Source organism: Aspergillus lentulus, assembly GCF_001445615.1.
Source record: "Aspergillus lentulus DNA, contig: Alt01, strain: IFM 54703, whole genome shotgun sequence".
NCBI classification, from domain to species: Eukaryota; Fungi; Ascomycota; class Eurotiomycetes; order Eurotiales; family Aspergillaceae; genus Aspergillus; species Aspergillus lentulus.
In genome coordinates, this window is record NW_028322123.1 from 557,191 (window position 1) to 578,846 (window position 21,656).

Here is a 21,656-nt window from a genome sequence, read left to right on the forward strand (position 1 = left end):
TCTATATAGTGCGGCAAACCAACAACCCTTTTAACATTGTTTCCATCGATTACGAGCTGCCGATTCTGCTATGACGGACAATACTGAAATCTGTCCATGTCCAACATCCGAAACCAAAGGAAGGACCTTTCTAGGGCAAGAGATCAAACGAGGCCGTCACAATTGAAATATGACAACTTAGTTTCAGAATTATAGAAAACTGTACAAGCATGGCAAGGTGTCCGAGCGGTCTAAGGAGCACGGTTCAGGAACTGGACCTATAAACTGTTAATCAGTTTCCGTGTCTCGCAAGAGGCGTGGGTTCGAATCCCACCCTTGTCATTATCTTTTTTTTTTTTTTTTTTGGTTGGTCATTTTTAACGACATGAAACATCTCCAGCATCCGAGAACTGTGAATCTAATAAGACTTCTTCCTATACAAGACTGGAATACCAAGACGCAATGGTATAGACGACTTTTCGCATATATACACCAGAGACCATTTTGAACGCCAGATATGCTTCCCTCCAATGAACAACCCTGACTACGTCAACATATCGTCCAGCTTCTCGCCCAATACGTTCTCAATTTGCTTAACCCATTTGCGGACCTCGCGCTCGACGTTCTCGTCCTCATCCTCCATCAGCTCGCTGATATACGGCAGCATCTCAGGCAGGAGAGCAAGCCACTCCTCGCCCAACTGCTCGGTGAGCGATTGCTCGGCCTTGAGCGCTGCGAGGCGCGTGTGCGGGTTCTCGCCTCCCGCGGCCTTGCCGTTCGGGCCAGCGGATGGTCGGAGGAACTTCATCAGGGCGGTGTTGAGTTCCTTGTGGTTGTCTGTTGAGTCGGCGGCGACGGCGAGCTCGGTGATGGCTGGCACGGCCTCGGCGATTACGATAGCTGCCGTGGAGGAATTCGTGGCGTGGGCGAGTTGGTTGATGAGGGGTGTGGAGATTTTGTTCAGGTGGGACGGGGATTGCCAGAATTCTGTGATGGTTAGCTTCGGCACGAACCCCATGAAGAGAATGAGAAGGGAAAAGGCATACCGTCTTGATCGTGCTCAAAGGCATTGCGGAGCAAACGCATTGTGGCTAACCACAGAGCCTTGCTGCTCTTGTCGGCCGGACTGGCCTTTCCAAGGACGGAGACCACGCTTTCGATGATATAGCTGGCATAACCAGTGACGATAGACTATCTTTGTCAGCGATGGTGAAACTTAGATGAGAAGTAATAACATACCTGGAGAGTTCCAAAGAAGACCTGCAGGAACTTGTAGAACGTCGTAAGTCGGGCCCAGCTGCCCTGGGTATCTTTCTTTGGTAGACCAGACGTGGCCCAATCCAGCATCTTCGTGAAGATAGGACGGAAGGTGGTGTCGTTCAGCTTGTAGATCATCTTGATGGTGACATCGTTGAGGGCATCTTCAATTTCATCCACCTCAGCCGCGTCAAATGTGGCGTTCGCTCCCAGTGCAAGCTGCTCCCGGCGTAGATCGAATGCCTTGAACAGGATGCTGGACAAAACCCCGATATTCTTGCCAGTCGCGGATTTCGGATGCTTCTCCACGGCAAGGCTGACCACCTCCAGCGTCTCCTTGGCGGCGACCGGCCCGGCCTGCACGGCGTACTGCCAGTTGCGGTCAACCGCTCCCAGCGTCGCAGCCATGTCAACCTTCCGAGCCATCATCTTCAACGCTTCTCGTCGGCTATCGTCTTCGCAGTCTTCAGCGTTGGCTGACTTGAAAGAGAGCAGAAGGATCTTATCAAGATGAGGGCCAGAGATCATGTACGGGATATGAACAAAGAGCGCCGATAACAACGAGAAGACGGCATCGTGTAACCGGGAGTTCTCCTTGCCCTCTTCCAAGCTCAGTTCAAGCAGAGCCAGCGAGCGGCTGAGGGCCTCTGGAAGTGCGGGGATCATGACTTGGCCAAGGGTCTCAGCCATGGATGCAAGACACAAGACACCCATGATACGGATACGGTCGTCCGTCTGGCCAATGCAGGCCTCGCTAGCCACGACCTGGGCAGCACTGATAACTCTTGACGGGTCCTTCTTGCCGTACTTCTCGGCAATGCGATCAATACAGGCAACCGCGGCGTGCTTGAGCAGGATATCTGTCGAGTTGCGGATAATGTCAACAAGAGTAGGCAAGAAGTCAAGCACCCGGATCTGGGAGGCGCTGTCGCGTTCGGGGTTCTGGCGAAGGCGTCCCTCAAGGAGCCGCAGGACTTTCCGACGGAGCTCATCGTTGGGCCGCTGAAGCAGCACTTCGATGGTGTCGAGGAAGTCGACCAATGTCAGCGTGCCGAACAACGCGGCCAGAACGTCACCGTTGGCCTGGCTGACGAGCTTCATGCTCTGCACGGAATCACCAATCGTCAGGACCTGTTCCAGGATCTGAGAGAAAATGGTACGGAGCTGTCTGGTAGCCTCTTCGTCCTCTGAGGCAAATGTCTTGGCCATCTTGACCTTGAGAGACGAATGCTTGAACAGATATGCCAAGTCACGAAGCAGGTCAACCGCAACCTTCTGAGGCTCGCGCCCATCATCACTACCAATTCCAAGGAGCACTTGCGAGATGCCAGGCTTTGGCTTGAGCGAGTCGCTGACCAATCCGAGGAATTTGCTATATGTCTGTCTAGAGTCAGTAAATAGTCCAGAAATGCGGCATGATAACACGTACGGTAAGCTCGACAGGAGCACTGGCATCAGAAACGAGACCTGTCATCAGGACGAGAACATCCTTGTCCATGGCATATCTATTGGCGAGCATTGCCAAAACAGCAAACAAGAAGTCCTGCGTTCCTAGCTTTGTGATTAGAGCATGGAAGAGGCGCAGACGGCGGTGCGAGGGGATGTGCTCAAACGCAGCTGTAAAGCTTAGCAGCAGCTCGGACGTTCCCGACACCACGTCACGTTTCTGATCACGCAAGGACTGGATAAGAGCCGGCACAACTTGGTCGATGGTCTGGTCAATAACAGAAACCGAGTACTCATCATCTTTCCTGAGAACACTGGAGCCCATGAACGTGAAAATGGGCATCACGCTGTGAAGAACCAACTCAGGGGCGATGACGGAAAGCCCGGCCACTAGAAGCAAAGCTGCATTCTGCACTTGAGGGCTCTCTGTGGTCCGCACGCAATCTACGACCAGATCGGCGCGAATGACCGAGGTATCGAACTGTGCCTTTGCGCTCTCCTTTGACCGGTTGACAATGGCCAGCAGACTACCCAGAGTCAGGCTGAGCAAATAGCTCATTCCAGACTGAATCTGAGACTTGAAGTGGTGGAGAGCAGCCAGCGCCTGGAAGAGACCGTCGGCGAGCTCAGGGTGAGTCTCCGGTGATGAGCTGTCAACAAGTTCCAGGATGAAAGTCATCTTCTCCATGACCTTGCCAAACTCCGCCTCATCCTTCACAGTCATCGCAATCATGTTGTTCTGGCTAGTGCGTCTTCTCTTTGGCGCAGGCCCAAGAGCTTCCATGTCCGTGAGGGTGACAGGTATTCTTTCCAAAAATTGGGCAAGTACAGAGCCTGGGAGCTGAATGCTGCGGAGAAGATCTCTGCAGTTGTTGACAAGAGGCAAGTTGGAAAGTCCAAGCGAGATATCAAACAGCTGCTCCGCAGCTACAACCTGACGATCCTCCGCCACTCGAGCCCAGATGTCCTTTATGCGACCAAAGACGGCTGCAATGAAAGAAGGCCGCAGAGACTCCGAGTGAGGGCTCACATTCGACAAAAGAATCATAATGGCGTCCTTCTCCTTGGGTGTGATAATCGTCACCATCTGATGCTCCACATCAGAAATAGGAACCCGCTCTTTCTCGCAGATATCCTGGGCTTCACGCTCACTGAATCCACGCCAAGTCTTTAGTAGAGGTTCAAGCTCCTTCGTACGAGTGGTTCCACCAGCCTTGTCGATACGGTTGAGAATGTTGAGCAAGCCAAGTTTAGGTGTGAACAACGGAAGCTCGATGGCATGGGAGCACAGGAAGGTGAAAAATGCCAGTCTCAGAGGCTTCTTGAGCTCGGACGCGTTCGTATCGACCGACACTCCCCGGAGAGTGTTCTCCAAAACCTTGCCAATGTGAGCCGCATCGAAGATGCATTCCTCCAAACTGGGAAGCACTGCACGTTCAAAAACCTTCTGCGCGTCGCGAGGGGGAAGCCATTTAATGTCCTTTGGTTCACCATAGATGTTGTCGCGAGCCCAAACATCCTCTCCCTTCTTATTCTTCTTGTAGAGACTACCGACAGCAGCAAGAGCTGCAGCTGCCTCACGGCGAACACGTTCCGACGGATCTGTGAGAGCAACTAGCAGGAATGGCAAAAGCGCCTGGAAGTCTAGATTCGTGATCTCGGTGGATGTGAGGAAAGAGGTGATCATATTCAAAGCCGTGGCCCGTGTGCCCATTGGATATGGACCAGAGAAGACTCTGATGAAGAAGGAAAGATATTGAGGAGACTTCGTCGCCTCGCTCTTCCCAAGAGCCGCCAGGTCAGAGAAGGTCTGACATTTCTCGTTCGAGCCAACCGCCAGTGTAAAGGCTTGGGCAAGCCTCTCGAACAAGGGGATGGATTGTGTGCTGAGGAAAGAGCCCTTGAATGACTTCTCCCCGCTCAAGGATTCCACAGCCGATGAGAAGGTGTCTTGCTCTTCTTCCTTCTCCACATCCTCCATCTCGACATCTTCCACAGCACGAGGCGCAGGCGCGGTATCAATCACTGTCTGGAGGTTGTGTTCCAGCGCAGCGATGTCGAAAGATGACTCCGCGATTGTCTTCTGGAAAATAGGCCGCAGAGACTCGGACTGGCTGAATACTTGAACTAGATCTGCAAGACGTGCCTGAGCATCCAAAGACATGGCACCATCCTTGTGGACATTGCTCGTGGCTTCCAGGAATAAGGCCATAGCCTTGCTCATTTCCGGCTCACCCAAGAGCTGGTTCTGGAAAATCTGCGACAAGAGATCAAGGCGTGCTGTGTCCTTTTGTTTCGGAAGATCGTCAAGGCAGCCGGCAATGACCCCGAGAAGAAGGTGAGAGGACTTGTACTGTGCCGCTATTTCGGTCAACCGCTTGAGAATATCGTCCAATCGCAAGATTGCCTTCAAAGCACGTCTTGGTAATTTGGTTTCGGGTTTTTGCTGTGCCAGAACAGCCAGGCACACCAGGCCCGATTCGACTGTCTCTTCTGTCCACGATCCGGCAACGGCCTCCATCAAACCATCAAGGACCTTGTCCTGAAGAGACGCCTTTTGTGCGAGCATCACGGAAACCATGTAGCAGCCAATGACCAGTTCCGAGACGTTCTTCATAGCGAAACCATCGTTCAGAATTGGGAGAACACGTATGACGATATCTTCGTGCTTCTGTTTCTCGACTTCTCGGCGTCCGGAGCGCGATGCATCCAGCATTCCCGCAACGGCCTCGGTGTAGATGCCGGCCCAGAATGCCAGAAGCGCATGATGATGTGCTTGCTGCCGGCTCACCTGGAGGACATAGCTGTTCAATGCCGCCAAGAAGGGCTTATTCGTAGTAGCACTGTGCACGAGCGGATGGCGAGGTGGATTGATCGAGCCATTTTTGTAGGGAATCAGGACTTTGAATGTCGGCGTCAGGTCTTCGGGAAGGATGGCCAGGAGATTCACAAATAACGGTGTGGTATAGTACGGTAGGAATGTGAGAATCGTAAATGACATGTTATATTCGTGAATTCTGCGTGCTTTGTTAGCCCAACACGTCCGAGAAAACGAGTACTTGAACTTTGAGATTGCCGCTTTCGCACCTGAAACGTCTGACAAGCCACTCGACGGCCTTAACAGCAGGATTCAACAGTAACCGTCCTCCAACCAGAGCAAGAAAAGCCTCCAAGGCCACGTCGAGTTCCTTATTCTGAGCCGCAGTCAGCTGTGTGCGATCCTCGGCCTTGCTCTGCTCGCTGAAAATTGTGCGCTCGAATGCTGTGAATCGTGAATCCAGCTGGCATAACTCCTGGAAACCCTCGTAGCATATTTGGTAAATCGTGTCGAAATCTTGAGTACTAGCAACTTTCCTGTCAAAAATCAGGGACTGCGAATGCGCTATTCTCTGAGCCTTGAGATCGAGCTGGTTTGTCGACTTTGCCGCAATCTGCGACAGCTGCGCGGCGAGGGACGAAGCCATTGTCGATAGAATTTTGTGCTTTGTCGAGAAATCAGATTAGACACCCATCGCTCAACGAGCTCCTCCTTCGCTTTTCCAAGTGAAAGCCCTGTTGTTTCCTTGGGCAGTTTCTTTCCGTCAAGATCGACTAATGGTCGGAGCAACTTTTTTTTTGGAGTCTTTTTTCTCCAACCAAAAAAAGGCAGCGGGAAGCGGGAGCGGAGTTTTTCCAGCCAACACCAACTCCGCAACACTTGGAGTCTCCCGATGATGTCTCACGTCCAGGAGCATGGATTCCTCGGGCTCCCAGGTAAGATTATTTCGGAAGTTCACACTATATCTCGCGCCTATACTAATAATTGCCGAAGGAGAAAAAGTCCATCCCGCGGTTTGCCAGTTTCAAGCCTCCACCAGCTCCTCCGCCCAAGGCTGATCGGCCCTCCGATCGCCGAAGTCACGAGCCCGCCCATCGCGACGAAAAGTCCAAGCACCACTCGAGACATAGAAGCCATCGGGATCGTTCGCGGTCTCGAGAGCGTCGAAGAGAACGGAAGGAGCATCGTCCGACCCAACGAGATGCGGAACAACGAGATGTGGAGTCTACCCGCGAACCTGCGCGCGCACCGAAACCCATCGTGAGAGGGGGAGAAGATGGGGTGTCTGATCTGTATGTTATCGATCGCAAAGGCGACAAATACAACCTGATTTACGGGACATTACACCGCTACAATGTTCCCCTCTATCACCGAGTCGGCCGAGGAAACGTGCTTGGTCTTCCCACGAGCTACCGAATCGATCGTGACACGGCGGAAGGAGATGCGTTGATCTTGAAGACGGGCATTTCGCGTACAGACGCGAAGAGAATCAAGTCAAAGAGTGTCTTTGCTGGATTGGCGAAGCAACGAACGAAGCTTCTCCGGGTGAGAAAAGACCCTTTATTGGATGCCGCAGTCGAGGCCTCGAAAGACTACCTTCCGCTCGATGCTTCAGCCAGTCGGAGGCGCAAAGGAACACCAGAAGATATCGCTACGGAAGATGAGCGATATGCCTATAGGTCGATTCATGGTAAAGCGAAACCCGAAGATGACATTCCCAGCGACTTGGAGGCCGTGTCGGATACGGACTCTAGTGACGGCCGCCTTCGAGTGGATCCCGACGAGGAGATCAAGTCTCGCAACGCAGAACTCTTGAGAGATGTTGAACGAAACCAAACAGATATTGAAACATGGCTCCGTCTTATAGAACATCAGGAACTGCTTCTTAGAGGTTCAGAAAGGGATTCTCGCGCCTTGACCGCCGCGGAAAGAAAGAGCTTGGCCGACATCAAATTGTCGTTGTACGAGAAAGCGCTGAAAAAGGTCGGGGACAGTCCGTTCAAAGACGTCCTACTGCTGGGTTTATTAGAAGAAGGCGCAAAGCTATGGGACACGAAGAAGCTCTCGTCGCAATGGCAGGCAGTGCTGAAAGCGAACTCACAATTCATTAGCCTTTGGATCAAATACCTCGATTTTCGTCAGACGGAATTTCTCGATTTTACGTATGAAAGATGCTTCAACACCTACCTTGAATGCTTGAAACTGAATAAACTTGGCCCTGGAGGGCCAGGAAAAGGCCATGTGCAGATCTACTTGTTTTTACGATTGACTTGTTTTATCAGGGAAGCTGGATTCACAGAACATGCAGCGGGTCTTTGGCAGGCCATTCTTGAAACAGTGTTCTTTCGTCCAGATGACTTAAGTATCGAAAAGGACCAAGAAACACTCCCAGCATTCCTTGACTTTTGGGAATCAGAAGTTGCTCGAATTGGAGAGTTGGGCGCAAAGGGTTGGAGATCGGGACAAAATGCTCTCCTGGAACCCAAGACCTTCGCACCTCAGTTCAAGGTCGACTTGCGATCGATTTTTGCATCCTGGACCGTTTGCGAAAGAGAACGGATATCCAATTCTCAATTGCCCGACCGAAGTCTGGATGAGACCGACGAAGATGATCCGTACCGTGTAGTAATTGCATCTGATCTTCGAGAGGTCTTACCCCTCGTCTGGGACGTGGACTCGGCCGACCTGTTGATCGATAGCTTCATCTATTACTGCCAATTGCCCCCACTCAAGTCACCTGAGAACCTGGAATCGACCAGTCGTTGGGCTGGAGACAATTTCCTGCGAAATGAGTTGATGAGCAACAGGGAGATGACGATGGACGATTTTCTTCAGAATCAGACCGACGGTGCCGAGCCATCTGCTATCTCCCCATTGTCTTTTCCTCATGCAAATTTCATCCAAACCGCGGATACGCTGTTTGCAGACCAAGAGGCCTGGTTTTCATCTCTACGGTCGTGGACGAAGACTACGATGGACTCACGATCCGATATCAACCCCGATTGGGCTCGGAGGACCCTCAGGTTATTGGTAGAAGCAAATCCGCGAAACGATGATCTGGCTGAGTATGCACTTGCCGTGGAATTAGCGTGCAATAGCAAAGAAGCCAGGAAGTACGCCAAGTCACTTCTAAAGAAGAGGAGCTCGAATCTGCGCCTTTACAACTCCTACGCTCTTATAGAATCCCGCTCTGGAAATCATACGGCTGCCGAACATGTCTGGACGACCACACTCTCCATGAGCAAGACATTTTCCGATCATGACAGGGTCGATTGTGCCCTGTTGTGGCAGAGTTGGATCTGGGAATCGCTTAATGCTCGAAATATAGCCCAAGCCTCCCACCTACTTCTTTCGATACCACAGAACAGTGTTGATCTCAAGGCTGTGCCCGGCGCTTTTAGCGAAAACATGTTTAGCGCGACCAGTCTGCTGAAAGCACAGAATGTGAGTTCTATCCGCGTGTTTTATTGCACTACTAGCTAACGCCCTTCAGTCTCTTTCAGAAGCCCAAGAAAGCGCCCTGGTCACCAGAAAAGCCAGGATTTTTGTTGCCTGCACAGATTGTCTGGCTCTTCTTGCATACCTGTCCCATTCCTTCGATATGGCCAAGGCCTTGGAGGCATATAGCCGTGCAATTGCCAGTCTCAGCACGCTCCCTGAACGATTCTACAGTTTCCGGACCTTCACAACCGAGCTACTACACCAAGCTCGGGCGAAGCTGATCTACTATCATGTTCGCACCAGCAGCCTGTACAAACCGTCTCAGATTCGCTCCCTCCTAACCGAAAGCATCTCCCTCTTCCCCCACAACACCATATTCCTATCCCTCTTCGCCTGGAACGAATCCCGGTTCCGCATCGAAGAACGCGTCCGCGAAGTCGTCCGGGACGTCACCTCAGAGACGAAACAGCGCACTAGCCACGACCGCACTACCGCGCAACAAATCCCCATCGCCTCGCACCTCTTCTCGATCTACACTGAACTCGTCCGTCCCGTCTACGCAGGCTCTACTCTGCACTCCGTCCGCGCAGCCTTCGAAAAAGCCATCGGCGACCCTGCTCACCTCCCACACACAGGCGCAGGCGCACTCACAAACGGCACCAGCACCACATCAACCGCGCGCTCGAGCCTCACCCTTTGGAAACTGTACATCCTCTTCGAACTCTCCCGGAACGAGATCAACCGCGCCAAAGAAGTCCTCTACCGCGCTATTCGCGCCTGTCCCTGGTCCAAGGAACTCGTTATGCTGGCATTTACGCACCTGCGCGCGGACGTCGTCCGGGAGCGATACAAAGATTCCCCGAGAAAGGGGGAGGGGATGGACTTCGATGAGCTTCGCCGCGTGTATAATGTTCTTGTGGAGAAGGAGTTGCGCATCCATGTCGATATCGAGGAGCAGTTGGATAGACTTGCGGCGAGGAGGCTTGAGGATGCTGCTATGTCTTTAGGGCCGATTCAGATGCCCGACGATGCGGAGAGTGAGGATGAGCGTATGCAATTATAACGAGCAACAGCGCTTTCTGGTCCTTTCTGAGTATTGGGATGAACTATCATATTATAAGATAGCATTGTATGGGAAGCAATCAATTAACGATGGATATACGGCTAGATTCTGTACTATGATACATGCAGGTCCAAATACCTTATATAATCCAACCAAAACCAATAAAGAGAGTCATAACTCGTAACACGTTAAACTCATTCATGATACTCTGTTTTGATATCCCCTGCAGCTGATGGTTCTCTATTCAGCACAGCAAATCAGTAAGAAAGTCAGCAACCGAACGCCTAAAGACTAGAAATGTTCCTTCCAGAACTTGAACCTGACGTCCCTGGTGGACGCCGTCTTGGCTGCTTCACGGATCTGCCGGGCTGCCGCATTCGGGCCGCAAAAGTACACTCCGATCTCCGTCGTCATGGCCGCATGGAAGCCAGGCATATACGTCTGGTTATGCAGCCCGTCTCGCATCGCCGTAAAGAGCCGGTTAAAGTCGGGCCGGCCAAAGTTCGTGCGACTCCGGAGCTCAGTGAGCGGGTCGAGCTCCTGGCCGACGGAGTTGAGGTAGATGTTGGCGGCAGTGTCCTCGTCGAGCCGCTGCGTGAGGTAGGTGTGGATGCGCAGGAACTCGGCGCTGCCCTGGCTGGCAGCGGCGCTGGCGGACTGGGACTCGAGTGAGGACAGGAGCGCCTGGAACCATTCGAAGGAGGAGGTGTCCTTGCAGACCCAGATGAACTCGACCCGGCGGAGACGGCGGGGCGGATTCGGGCCTGAGCGGAGATGCCAGATGTTCTTGAGGATGGAGGCCCAGGGTGTGACGCCGATGCCGGTGCCGATGAGGACGGCAATTTCGTTCTCGAAGACGTCCTCGGCGGGGGCGCCGTAGGGTCCGTCGATGAGGAGCTTGGGCATTTTCTGGCCGTTCTGGAGGGCGACTTCGTACATCCCCAGCGGGTCTAAGCCTTCCATATCTCTGGCCTGTGCGGGGCCGCATCCGAGAGCGTCACCGAGCGCTCGAGTGAAGTCGCCCACTTGGCGGACGTGGATACTGATATACGGATCAAAGGGACAGGATGTGATGGTAAAGGGGTGCCACTGAGTGTTGGAAACCTCGGGAACCTGGATGAAGAGCCATTGTCCAGCTTTGTACTTCATGCTGTCCTTGCGAAACTGAATTTCCATCGCATCTAACGAGTTGTGAGCCAACGTCAAGCACTGTACAGGGGAGGTGTCGCTTACCATATGGATGACGGATCACCTTTGTGATGACGGTGGCCCGTCTGGACCGAATCTCGCGGTAGAGCCTCTCCAGGAGGTAGAGACCGCCCCCTACCAGTTCCCATCTCCAACCTTCGTAACCAAGGCAATGGTTCCAAAACCTCTTCCCCGCAAATGGGGAAATTGGTTCTGGAGTGTCTCGGACGAAGCAACCAGTCGCATGCGTGTAGAGGGCCAGCAGAAAAGGAACGAACAGGTGGTGCGTGTACCAGAAAGTCTCGAAGGACTGCTGTCGGATGCGATGGTGGGAGGTTGTATACATAAGCATCATGCACAGGAGCATGACATGGCCGCTGATTCCACCTGCCTGGGTATAATGAAGCTGGATAGCAGTTACGGGGCGGATTTTGTCTTTCTCAATGTTGTAGAAACTTCGGCGGATTAGCAATCTCCAGATAGCATTTCAACCGCGTCTGACTTACTTGACGTAATGCGAAGCAACGTGTATGATAGTGAAGATGAGCAGCGCATACGCTACCTGGCGATGAAACCATATTGATTCGTCGAGAGGCAGCCATCGAATTCGCGGTCTGGCGAGAGTAATGAGGTTCCGGCACATAGGTAGCACGATAAGAGTCCCATCAACGGTCAAGACCAGACCTGCAGCTCTGGAGAACCACACAGACCACTTCAGTGCATTGAGGGCGTCCAATTTGTGGTTTGAAGCTTGTATGTACCTGAACGCATATCAGTCTGTGTCATCCGATTGCTTGAGCTATATCCGGACGTACCATCCTGCGGCGAAGATACCAATATGTACACCCCAGAACAGAAAGTAAAACAAAATCTTAGATCCTGTAAACTGTGAGGACAGTGGGTGCCGCATGTTGATGGGGCAGAGTTGGAGGATGTGAATATCCGGATAGAGAATTGGGAATCATCGACCGGCGATGATCGATTACCCCCGGCTGGATCAATAGCAATGCTGCAACAGTCGACTACTTCTAAATTCTTTCAAATAAGGATTGAAATCATGAACTTAAGGATCGGCAGCCGGTTCCGGAGTTCGTGATGGATGTCGAACGCAGTCGCTTCAGGGGTGATAACCGAGACAAAGGCATGTACCGATATTTCTTGTCAATGTCAGATCTACCAGGGCTAAGAGCCTCCATATAGGACCTTTCGCGGTTATTATGGCCAAGAGAAAGATCACAATGTGGCGCGTAAGTTTGCTATGCCGGACAGGTTAACGGCCAACGCTACAGGGAGAGTGACCGGTCAAAGAGAGGCGAACAGAATCATGATCAAGAAAGTCTAATGGCATCAAAAGAAAGAAAAAGGGATATCATCTAGGATGGATGAATAGACAGATCCGAACTCGTTAGATAGAATAGGATGACGTTGAGAAGGTTTTTTTCTTTTTTTTTTTTTTTGCAGGAAGTTCGCTTAGGTCGCTTGCTTGGTTTCCCAGCATTGTGGTTTGGCTGCAGGGAGGAAGAAAGAGGGGGAAGGGGTCAAAGAAGCCACCAGCACAGGGAATAATACTAAATTAGATCTTCACTTGGCTAATGATCTTTCTAGATATTCTATATTTAAATCATTGACTGGACAGTGCTGTATTTTGGGTTTCTAGCACAAGTCAATACTAGTTATCCTGGTAAACGTCCATGCTGATACACTTGGCGTTTATTTACTTCTTAAATGATGCCTCCCTTCCAATCCTTCTGTGGCTGGCCAGTATCATCGCAGTTTCCATCCATCTAGTCCGTATAGGTACTCTTACACATTGAGCTTTGACGATCCACTGCCAATTACTATCATACGATGAATGCGTAAAGTGACTGACTGGACAGAGAAAGTCTTCCCGTGTGTCACTCTTCGGACATGATCTCTTCTAGGTCAATAGCACGCCGAGATCGTCAGAGTGTGATAGATGTCGTGCCTATCACGAGTCCTCGTTCGGACCTGCCGGCCATTATGGGGAATCGCCAAGCGCGTCTTTTCTCCTCGTCCTCTCGCTGCCTTTTTCCTGCTTCTCCCAAGTTCTACTGGCGTTCTCAAATCCTGGGGGCTCCATCAGCGAACCATGTGGTACCGGGATCAATCATGAACTATCCTAGCTAGTCGCTACTATGGTCAATATCTGGCGGTGATTTATTTTTAACTCTTGTGGGCCCGGATAAAGGCCCTCTGAGAGTCTCTACAGGCATCTAGGAGAGGTGTAGAATCGTCGCCAGTCCATCACTACTGGGATCAGCCAACTGGCCAATCAGAGCCATTCTGCAGGCGCTCATCTCCGTCACATTTATTCTAGCCAATCAGAAGACGAACTCTTGCATCTCAATCAGAACGCCTCCCCCAGATAAGTATGTCGATACTCTTGGTGCCTTGATGTTGCTCGTATTAAATTGATGCCAAATATAGTCATTGGGCCCTGTTGATGTCAGGTATCTAAATCCTTACGTCTATTCATAGATATCACCACCAATCCAAAGTTGACAATATCTCCGATTTTGCGCCGCTCTCGAGGGCCTGAAGAATCGTTCCTTAAAAGGAATACAAAACGAGGGGTAGGATTATCATAAGATATGCACGTGGGTTCAAAGGTATAGACTCTGACACTTTAGATATCTACCTTGTTCCACTCAAAAACGAAGAACAATGAGCTGAAAAGACGGTGAGACGAACTCTGTTCTTTGACATATTCCGAAGTATAAGCTTGAATGGATCATCCCGAACGTTTCTCGACTGTCTCATATACAATAGGGTCACTCGCATATCAGTTTCTTAAATTCTCCTCATCGCTCTTAGAGTCAGAACTATACTGTAGTTACTGTAGAAGTGTCACAGTCAACTCATCGGAAGGAGGAATTTCATAGGAGTAAGGGACGTCTTGTTCTCGGTCGAGTCTGTGCGATTCCGTGACTCTACAATCCATTACTATTTTTCGTTTCCAGTAACTGAAGTCCGATATTCGCAAGATGATAGGCAGCTCGACTCGGTCTTTTGAGGATTGTTATCACACAGCTGCATCGGCCGCTAAAGCGTGTTCCCGCTAATCTCCTGCAGTCTGTCACGCTCTGTCTACTCCCCCATTCGTCCTCTTACTCGCTCATCCTGCATTTCTCATAGCGCCGGACTAGGGACTGCCAACCTACCAGCTTCAAAATCTCCAGGATTTGCCAGTTCGAACTCATTTAGTTTATTCGCTAGTGTCCATGCTCCCGCCCAATCGTTCATACCTTTTCACCCTCTGCATGAAGCAGCCAAGAGGGGCTTTGACGGCCTCGAGCGGCCTTTCGCTTCAATTGGTTCTCAGCTTCAAGGCGATTGATCAGACACTGCGCGTGTCACAATTGCTCTGACAATCCCAGAACGAGGAATCCTCAGCAGTGCCAAGTACTTATTTTTATGATTCTGCACTACTGCGCGGAGATATCCTCGCTAGTGATCATGTGGTCTCCCTCGCAGTGCTGATTTGGCACTGTGAGCTATCTATGTAACTAATCGCTTCCCCTCCCACTCATCCTGCCATCACGCTATCTTCACCTTTCTTCACAAGCCTTTGTCGTCTGATTTCGACGCATTGATCGTCTCGGTTGATGTGATATCCGTGATACAAACCTTAAATCTTACAATCCGACTCGACTCATGGGAAGATAAGAGTAATCATACCATTGTTCAACTGCCATGTCACTGTCACCGATCATTCCATATGTGAGACCAACTGGCAGAGCGGACGTCTGATTTCGGTCCACGACAACGCTGATCGATACTGAGCCTTCGATCTCTGCATGGAAGTCTTTCGCTGGACGAAAGCCTGCTTTTCAAATATACAGCGTCTTAGCCCTCAATAATCTCGATATCGTCGTATTCTTGCCTCGCAATGGGAAGACTGATTAAGAACCACTGGGCCCGCTTGATCATCCTCACCGCTGCAGCTTGTATGTGATTCTCTTATCTTCAAACTACAGCAGGACCAGCTGACACATTGGCCTCCTAGATCAAGTAGGCAGCGCTGTGGAGTGCTTCATCTGGCCCAAGATATTCTGGGACTTCACCACAAGAAATCTTAATGGCGCTGTAAAACCTACCCCGATACTCCAAATCCTCAACCTCATAATGGGCTTGCTCGGCATCGCATGGGAATGGCCGTTGAATCTCCTCGCTGGAACCCTACCACATCGCAGCATCGAAGTGCGACTCATCATGTACCCTCTCAGCGCTCTGCTCGCTGCCCTTCTCTACCAGGGGACGGATCCTGCCATATACTATCTGATCGGAATTGCGGTCTACTTCTGGGCGTACACCGAAGGCGAGGTGAGACTTGTGTTCGATTTCCTCCCATACATTATCTGACGAATGACAGGTTGTATGTCCGGAGCCGTGGACTTTGCCGAAACGACACTTCCTCAAAGTATAACAGTTCCAAGTCCTCTTACCGAAGAACTCTACATCTCACGAATTGATATACGACGTAACGAATCATGAACAGGAGGAAAGGCGTTGAAACCTGAAGAATTAATACTCCGCCACCAGGAGACCTGGAGCGATTACGGGACTGTAACATATGCCGCCGATAGAGTGGCCGGTCTAGAAGTCGAAGCTGCAAGAGCCAGTGGTTCTTGCTCATGTATATATAACATTTACCTGGATATATAGAGAGGTAATCAAAGTTACTGATAAAGCATCTGTTTCGCTCAGCTCAATGCCAAACCTCGGTAATGGTCACATGATCGCCAGTGTGCCTGAGTGGCAAGGTCGCCATGATTGGATCCCATTACAGGATTTCCCAGGGTAGATATCACACTGGACAATCCAATGCAGACTTCGCAAAATCATCCGAAGTCCATACCTCTCTAGTATTGAAGGGTCTATGAGCTCCCTGCTAGCCGTCTTCTGAGCACTTCTGCGAGGCACTGACTCCATCACCACTAATCCGCTCCAGCAAGGTCTTGGTCGTCAACAGCAGATATGTCGCCACCTGCTCCTGTTGCTGAGGACATTTCCACAGTATATCAAGATGAAGCTGGCATCGACGACGAATATGATGTCCCGGTGAACAAGAAGACCACTTTCAACGGCAGACTGAACCAATACTTTCATGCATCCAAGAACGTCGCACCGACACGGGAGTCGCTGGCAAAGGTGGCCTCAGCGCCGAATCTCTCGACAGCAACGATCAAGCGCAAATCCGAGTCTCAACCAGAGTCACCCAGTGATCCATCCCGCAACGCCTCGACACTTCAACTGCCCATCAAACGACCACGAACCCTCCGTTCAAGCCGATCCTCACCCGTAACTCCCAGCCTCACACCACGCATCACCCGCTCGCGCTCCGCTTCTTCCACCACCTCGCTACCTCCATCAACACCCAACTCGCCTCTCACACCATCCACAACACCCGACGAGACTTCCCGCTCTAGGTCCCGCCGCCGACAACCCTCCACACCAGCTACATCCTCCATCTGCCTCCTCCGCGACACTATCCCGCCGAATCTCACCCTCCTCCTGGTCGGCGTAAACCCAGGCATCATGACCGGCACCACGGGGTTCGCCTACGCACACCCCTCCAACCTCTTCTGGAAACTTCTACACTGGTCCGGCATCACTCCCATCCGCCATCCGCCCTCAGACACCTACCGCCTCCCGGAACTCTACAACATCGGAAACACGAATATCGTCGAGCGTCCAACGCGAGACGCAAGCATGCTGAGCAAGGCCGAGATGAACGCGGGCGTCCCCGTGCTCGAGGCCAAGGTCGCGAAGCATCGGCCCGAGGCGGTCTGTCTCGTGGGCAAGAGTATCTGGGAGGCAGTGTGGCGGGTGCGCAAGGGGAGACCGATCCGCAAGGAGGAGTTCCGGTATGGCTGGCAAGACGAGACGGAGAATATGGGGCGATGTGACGGCCCTGATGGATGGGAGGGAGCACGGGTGTTTGTCGCGACGACCACGAGCGGCTTGGCTGCTGGGATGAGCATCGCGGAGAAACAGGCCGTGTGGAATGAATTGGGAAGCTGGGTTATTCAGCGCCGGGAGGCTCTTGCGGGCAAGCTGCCTAGCCAATGATGCATATAGCATATAGACTTCTCTACTGTCATAGACATGTAGACACACAATAATGAACTACGAATTTCTACCCAGTTAAACCGAAGTTTGAAAGGGAATTCATGTATTGATATGGACAGCAAGCTCAGCCCGCTATCCATTATTCATTGAATGGCTATCATAAGGTACATATCCCCAGATCCCTTCCACCGGGTAAAGAGCCCCATAAATCATCATCGCTCATAGAATGTAGTGCAGCATAGCCCATGAAAGAACAACCACAACAACGGCCCCAATCTACCGGAAAGCAGGCCCATTGGCCATGTTCGTATCGGCCTGGTGCTCGTTTTGCTGCTCCAGAATCAGCTTCCGCCATAGCTATCCCTGCAGATTAGAAAGAAAAAACTTACAGTATAAGTCTGGAAAGTCCCCCTCTCCAGAATCTTCACAATGCAATCGTCGATATTGTGAGTCCCGAACTCATTGTCCAGACTGGCGTTGCTGGCGCCGTCGAGCACACCCTGGGATCCGTGTCTATATTGCCATGGGTCAGCATACGGAGTCCACCTTCACCTGCACCTACGGGGGATAGGTGGAGTAAAATCAATTGGCATAACATACCTGTGAGTAACGAAGATCTTGAACCCGTTTACCACATCGGAGAGGGGAATTGAGCGGTCGTTCTTCCAGTTCTTGAGGGCCGCCGGGTCATCGACGAAGACGATGAAGTCGTCGGAGTTGCCCTTGTAGAAGACCTTGGAGCTGGGATCGTTGGCACGCATTTTGGTTGGTTTCTTGTGGTGTTGAAGGTATGGAGTTGAAGAATGTATATGAAGGGGACGGTCTTTTGAGGGAAAAATCACGCTTCTGGGAAGTTCGAGAGGTTGTAAGGACTGATCGCGTGAGGTGATGGTTGATGACGTCACGAAGGTGCTATGCGGAGAGGAAGCTCACAGTATGAGAACGAAGAGTCTAGTTACGAGGGAAAAGGATATAAATGATGTGTGTCAGATAGGAATTGGATGTTGTTTTAGCTGAAGTCAATTATTGATTACTGCTCCTGCAGAGAGAGTCCTCTTTATATAAGGTCGTCTGTTGAGGGACCTGCACAGCCAGAGCCCCTCCGACGTCATCGGTCTCTCCCAGTTACAACTTCATCCTCCATTCAACTCTTGATGGATCCGCTTTGTCTAGCGCAATCCAGCCGATCGACTACTACAGGGAAGACTGGTGGGGAGATCTTTCATCATGTAATTCACTCACTTGTCACCGTTATTCGACTTTGAGCTTAGGCTAATCCGTAGCCTCCTATGCTATTCTATTACGTCTCGCCAAGGGTGCAGCAATACCAGCCATGCCTATCCCCAGTCCTCTACCCACACTAACCCGGTAACCCCACTGCCTATCGAAACAACGAGAACAAAGAGTGAGCATAATAATAATAGAATACCATTTTCTGTATCCCTGACAGTGACCCATGGCGTCTCTGTCGTACTTTCAATGCGCATTGCATCATTATGCTCCACCATCCACGCTCAAAGCTAAATGCAAACCTCTCTTTGAGCTCCTCCGAGATACAGAGTTGAAGATGCCTCGTACAGATACCTTGGGAAAAGGTTGATCTGATTGCCCCTTATACTGCAAAGGCAAATCAGCATGAGAAGCAGACTTGTGTCTGGCCTGAAACCTGACAGTTAGAGCTCGTCGAACCGTACCCATCCGACTCATAGGCGAGGCAGCCTTCTTCTTGTCCTCGATAACAGGCGATTCGTCAGTTCTATCCTTCTCAGCCCGGCCGATTTGCTCATTTTTGCTGGTTTTTGCAGGTGCAAGTACTATGGCAGGACGCCTAGCGGTTGGAAGACCTCCGGAGCTAGAACGTCTGTACACCCCTTCCCGGATAGCTACCATGAGCTTACTAGGCTTGAGCAAGTCCTTGCCCTTGGCCGGAGGCATTCCAGGATAAGGCAGTGAGCTCTTTGTATATATGTTGAAGATGAACCGTTCCAGATCAACTCTATCTTGTCTTCTTGTTGTCAGGACCAGCGCTGAGGCCCAAGGGGGGATCTTTGGGCGTTCAATCTCTCCATCCGCCTCGGGCGATGCCTCTCCAGGCCTGTGCGTTTTCCTAATCACAATATGCTGCAAATTCGCCTTACTCGCAGAAGTGGCCAATGAGTGGATGGACGTTTTTCGGGACAAGAGAGTTGTTAAACCCGTCGAGCATTCAAGTGGGAGTAGACCTAGCACCTCAAAGGAGTATAGACTTGATTCCGACTGTCCTGCTGTTGAAACTTCGGTCGATGCCGCCGCCGCTCTAAGTATTTCGGTCTTCCACTGCTTTTCTTCAATCGCCGATGACGCGCTGAAGACCAGCTCGTACTGATTATTTCGATGTTCAAATATCAGCTTCCACGAGAATAAGCATCCGTAGCAACAGAGCCCTGTACCGAGATTAAGCATGAGCCACGGACAGGGAAAGAGGTTAAAAACCGTCGGGATGTATGCCGCTTACCTCTCCCGTTTCTCAAGGTGTCGATCTTTAGATCACGGACGTACAAGCACGCCATAGCCTGGAGTCTTGAACAGCCGTCTCTTGAAGCAGCCAGAACAAGATAGCTCTCAAAAAGAGCGCACACGACGTATTCACCCACGATATCTGCCGGTAACTGGTAGGTCGCATGAAGAACGCCACAAAGTTTGATGGGTCCCAATTGTAGGTAAATATCGTGAACAATGTCCTGCATGCCAGATCCCTGCTTGTCAGTAACCTCTCAGATTAAGGAAAGTGACTATGGGCTCACCGGTTCTGGCAATTCCAGCTTTTCTCTCAGCAAGAGGGTTTTTGCAATGAGTTCCCTTTGCTTGAGAGTTTCATTGGCTTGATTGACTCGCTCGATTGTTGGGCGAAGGCCATCCAGTACCTCCTTGATCTTTTCATGCGACAACGGGTCATCTTGGAGCGGCGTGCACTTTAGTAGCTCCCTCAAGAACAGCTCATACTTACAAAGGCGCTGAACTGGCTGAGGCTAGTTAGCGCAGAGATGGTGGATCTGGAAGGTGGGGTTGGAAAAACCTTGACGACGAGATCACTCAAAGACATTGATCTATTATCTGTCAAGAGCTTGTTCTCTAAGGACGTCACAGACTTTGCAAGGGATTCTATGCCTCCTTCGAACGTTTCCCAATTCGGTATCGACCCGCGCAGAAGGCTCACGTCTTGTAAGAGTAGTTCAAAATTGCTACAGAAGTCTTCATAGAGCTTGAAGGACTTTGACTACACAGAAAATAATTAGCATAATAAAGCCCAAGCCTGGATGCAAACACGTACCAATTCAGTAATCTCATACGCGATGTCATAGGCTTCCGAACCTTGCGCAGCCAATGAGTTGAGGTGGGCAATTATCGATGTCTTCAGGCTCTGCTTCCTCAATGATCTGCTTTGAAGGTTATTAAGGCGTTTCAAGTCAATCGCCCTCAAGCCTTTAGCAACGCCCTGAGGGAACAGCTTATCGACCTCGGATGCAGCCGAGACGGACTTGGGGCTCACGGCACGAGCCCTTGCCAAGAAGGTCTGGTGTAGTTCTCGAATCTGTTGGACGTTGCGATATATCCGGGGTCTGACGGAACAGATGAGAAGTACCTGGTCGATTGACGGGAAAAAGTCAGTTTCAAGGTCAATTGCACGAGATACTACTATCTGGCATACATCAGCAAGGGCCTTCAACCCGAACACGTAGTCGGTTTCAGTAGTGATGATCTCCCGAAGTATTTGACGCCTCTCAAGAGAATGAAGTAGCGCTGCATGGGATATCGAAGGGCTGACACTGGGCCTCAAACTCTCGATTGAACCACGACCGCCTGAATGTATGCTGGGGTTGAAGGTGCTCTGTGTTGCAGCCCTTGATCTCCCTACGCTTTGGTCAGTGAAGCTCGCTGTTTTGACAATCCCCAGATGTGACGAATGTGCCGATAGTTGTTCCCATTGCTGATCTTGAAGGCCACAGTGAGGTGACCAGTCGTCGTTGGAGCACTTGGTCAACAGGATCTCGGGCCAACCGTCAACGTGTTTCTGGCCTGGAGAAGGAAGACTCCTCTTCAGCCAGAACTCTTCAAACCATCTCCTGAATGATCCTGAATCAGTTGTTCGTCCTCCAGAGTCGTGAACTGAATCCCTTGTATCCACTACTTTCACGTCTGAGTTCGGAGGCTCCACGAGAAGGAGGGGTGTTTCGGATAGGGTATCCTCCTTTGACTCTTCCATGTTGCGTGAGCACGCGAGTCTGACTCCAGAAGAACTGGAGTATGGACTCTCTGAATAGCAAGTTCGGGAAGTTCGTTTCAAAGATCATAGTGCAAGCGTGCAGAAACCGGTAGGCGCGGCAGGAGTGA

General features: G+C 51.1%; 7 protein-coding genes and 1 non-coding gene across 8 annotated transcripts; 4 read left to right on the top strand and 4 right to left on the bottom strand.

Annotated features, from left to right (window-relative positions):
• Positions 1-211: 211 nt before the first annotated feature.
• On the top strand, positions 212-321 carry ALT_t005. The gene is made up of 2 exons: positions 212-249; positions 278-321. It is a non-coding gene; the product is annotated as a tRNA-Leu (tRNA).
• A 202-nt stretch (positions 322-523) lies between these two features.
• utp10 (snoRNA-binding rRNA-processing protein UTP10) lies at positions 524-6,146 on the bottom strand (the record flags this gene model as incomplete). Its single annotated transcript, XM_033561515.2, has 5 exons — positions 524-966; positions 1,026-1,170; positions 1,219-2,616; positions 2,666-5,699; positions 5,770-6,146. 5 exons carry the CDS (start codon positions 6,144-6,146, stop codon positions 524-526), a joined length of 5,397 nt encoding a protein of 1,798 aa, XP_033417406.2.
• A 268-nt stretch (positions 6,147-6,414) lies between these two features.
• On the top strand, positions 6,415-10,004 carry ALT_0162 (uncharacterized protein; the record flags this gene model as incomplete). The annotated part of the gene is made up of 3 exons (XM_033561514.1): positions 6,415-6,435; positions 6,494-8,944; positions 8,994-10,004. The coding sequence occupies 3 exons, from the start codon at positions 6,415-6,417 to the stop codon at positions 10,002-10,004; spliced, it is 3,483 nt and encodes a 1,160-aa protein (XP_033417405.1).
• Positions 10,005-10,295: 291 nt separating this feature from the next.
• Positions 10,296-12,102, bottom strand: ALT_0163 (putative NADPH oxidase (NoxA); the record flags this gene model as incomplete). The annotated part of the gene is made up of 4 exons (XM_033561513.1): positions 10,296-11,185; positions 11,238-11,647; positions 11,699-11,953; positions 12,008-12,102. 4 exons carry the CDS (start codon positions 12,100-12,102, stop codon positions 10,296-10,298), a joined length of 1,650 nt encoding a protein of 549 aa, XP_033417404.1.
• A 3,000-nt stretch (positions 12,103-15,102) lies between these two features.
• Positions 15,103-15,575, top strand: ALT_0164 (uncharacterized protein; the record flags this gene model as incomplete). The annotated part of the gene is made up of 2 exons (XM_033561512.2): positions 15,103-15,160; positions 15,220-15,575. 2 exons carry the CDS (start codon positions 15,103-15,105, stop codon positions 15,573-15,575), a joined length of 414 nt encoding a protein of 137 aa, XP_033417403.2.
• A 615-nt stretch (positions 15,576-16,190) lies between these two features.
• Positions 16,191-17,285, top strand: ALT_0165 (mismatch-specific DNA-glycosylase; the record flags this gene model as incomplete). Its single annotated transcript, XM_033561511.2, has 1 exon — positions 16,191-17,285. The coding sequence occupies one exon, from the start codon at positions 16,191-16,193 to the stop codon at positions 17,283-17,285; it is 1,095 nt and encodes a 364-aa protein (XP_033417402.2).
• A 276-nt stretch (positions 17,286-17,561) lies between these two features.
• ALT_0166 (SBDS family protein) lies at positions 17,562-18,046 on the bottom strand (the record flags this gene model as incomplete). Its single annotated transcript, XM_033561510.1, has 3 exons — positions 17,562-17,615; positions 17,675-17,798; positions 17,886-18,046. The coding sequence occupies 3 exons, from the start codon at positions 18,044-18,046 to the stop codon at positions 17,562-17,564; spliced, it is 339 nt and encodes a 112-aa protein (XP_033417401.1).
• Positions 18,047-18,897: 851 nt separating this feature from the next.
• ALT_0167 (putative Rho guanyl nucleotide exchange factor) lies at positions 18,898-21,528 on the bottom strand (the record flags this gene model as incomplete). The annotated part of the gene is made up of 7 exons (XM_089598931.1): positions 18,898-18,902; positions 18,980-19,708; positions 19,780-20,020; positions 20,069-20,287; positions 20,341-20,541; positions 20,596-20,907; positions 20,974-21,528. The coding sequence occupies 7 exons, from the start codon at positions 21,526-21,528 to the stop codon at positions 18,898-18,900; spliced, it is 2,262 nt and encodes a 753-aa protein (XP_089456595.1).
• Between the last annotated feature and the right edge of the window lie 128 nt (positions 21,529-21,656).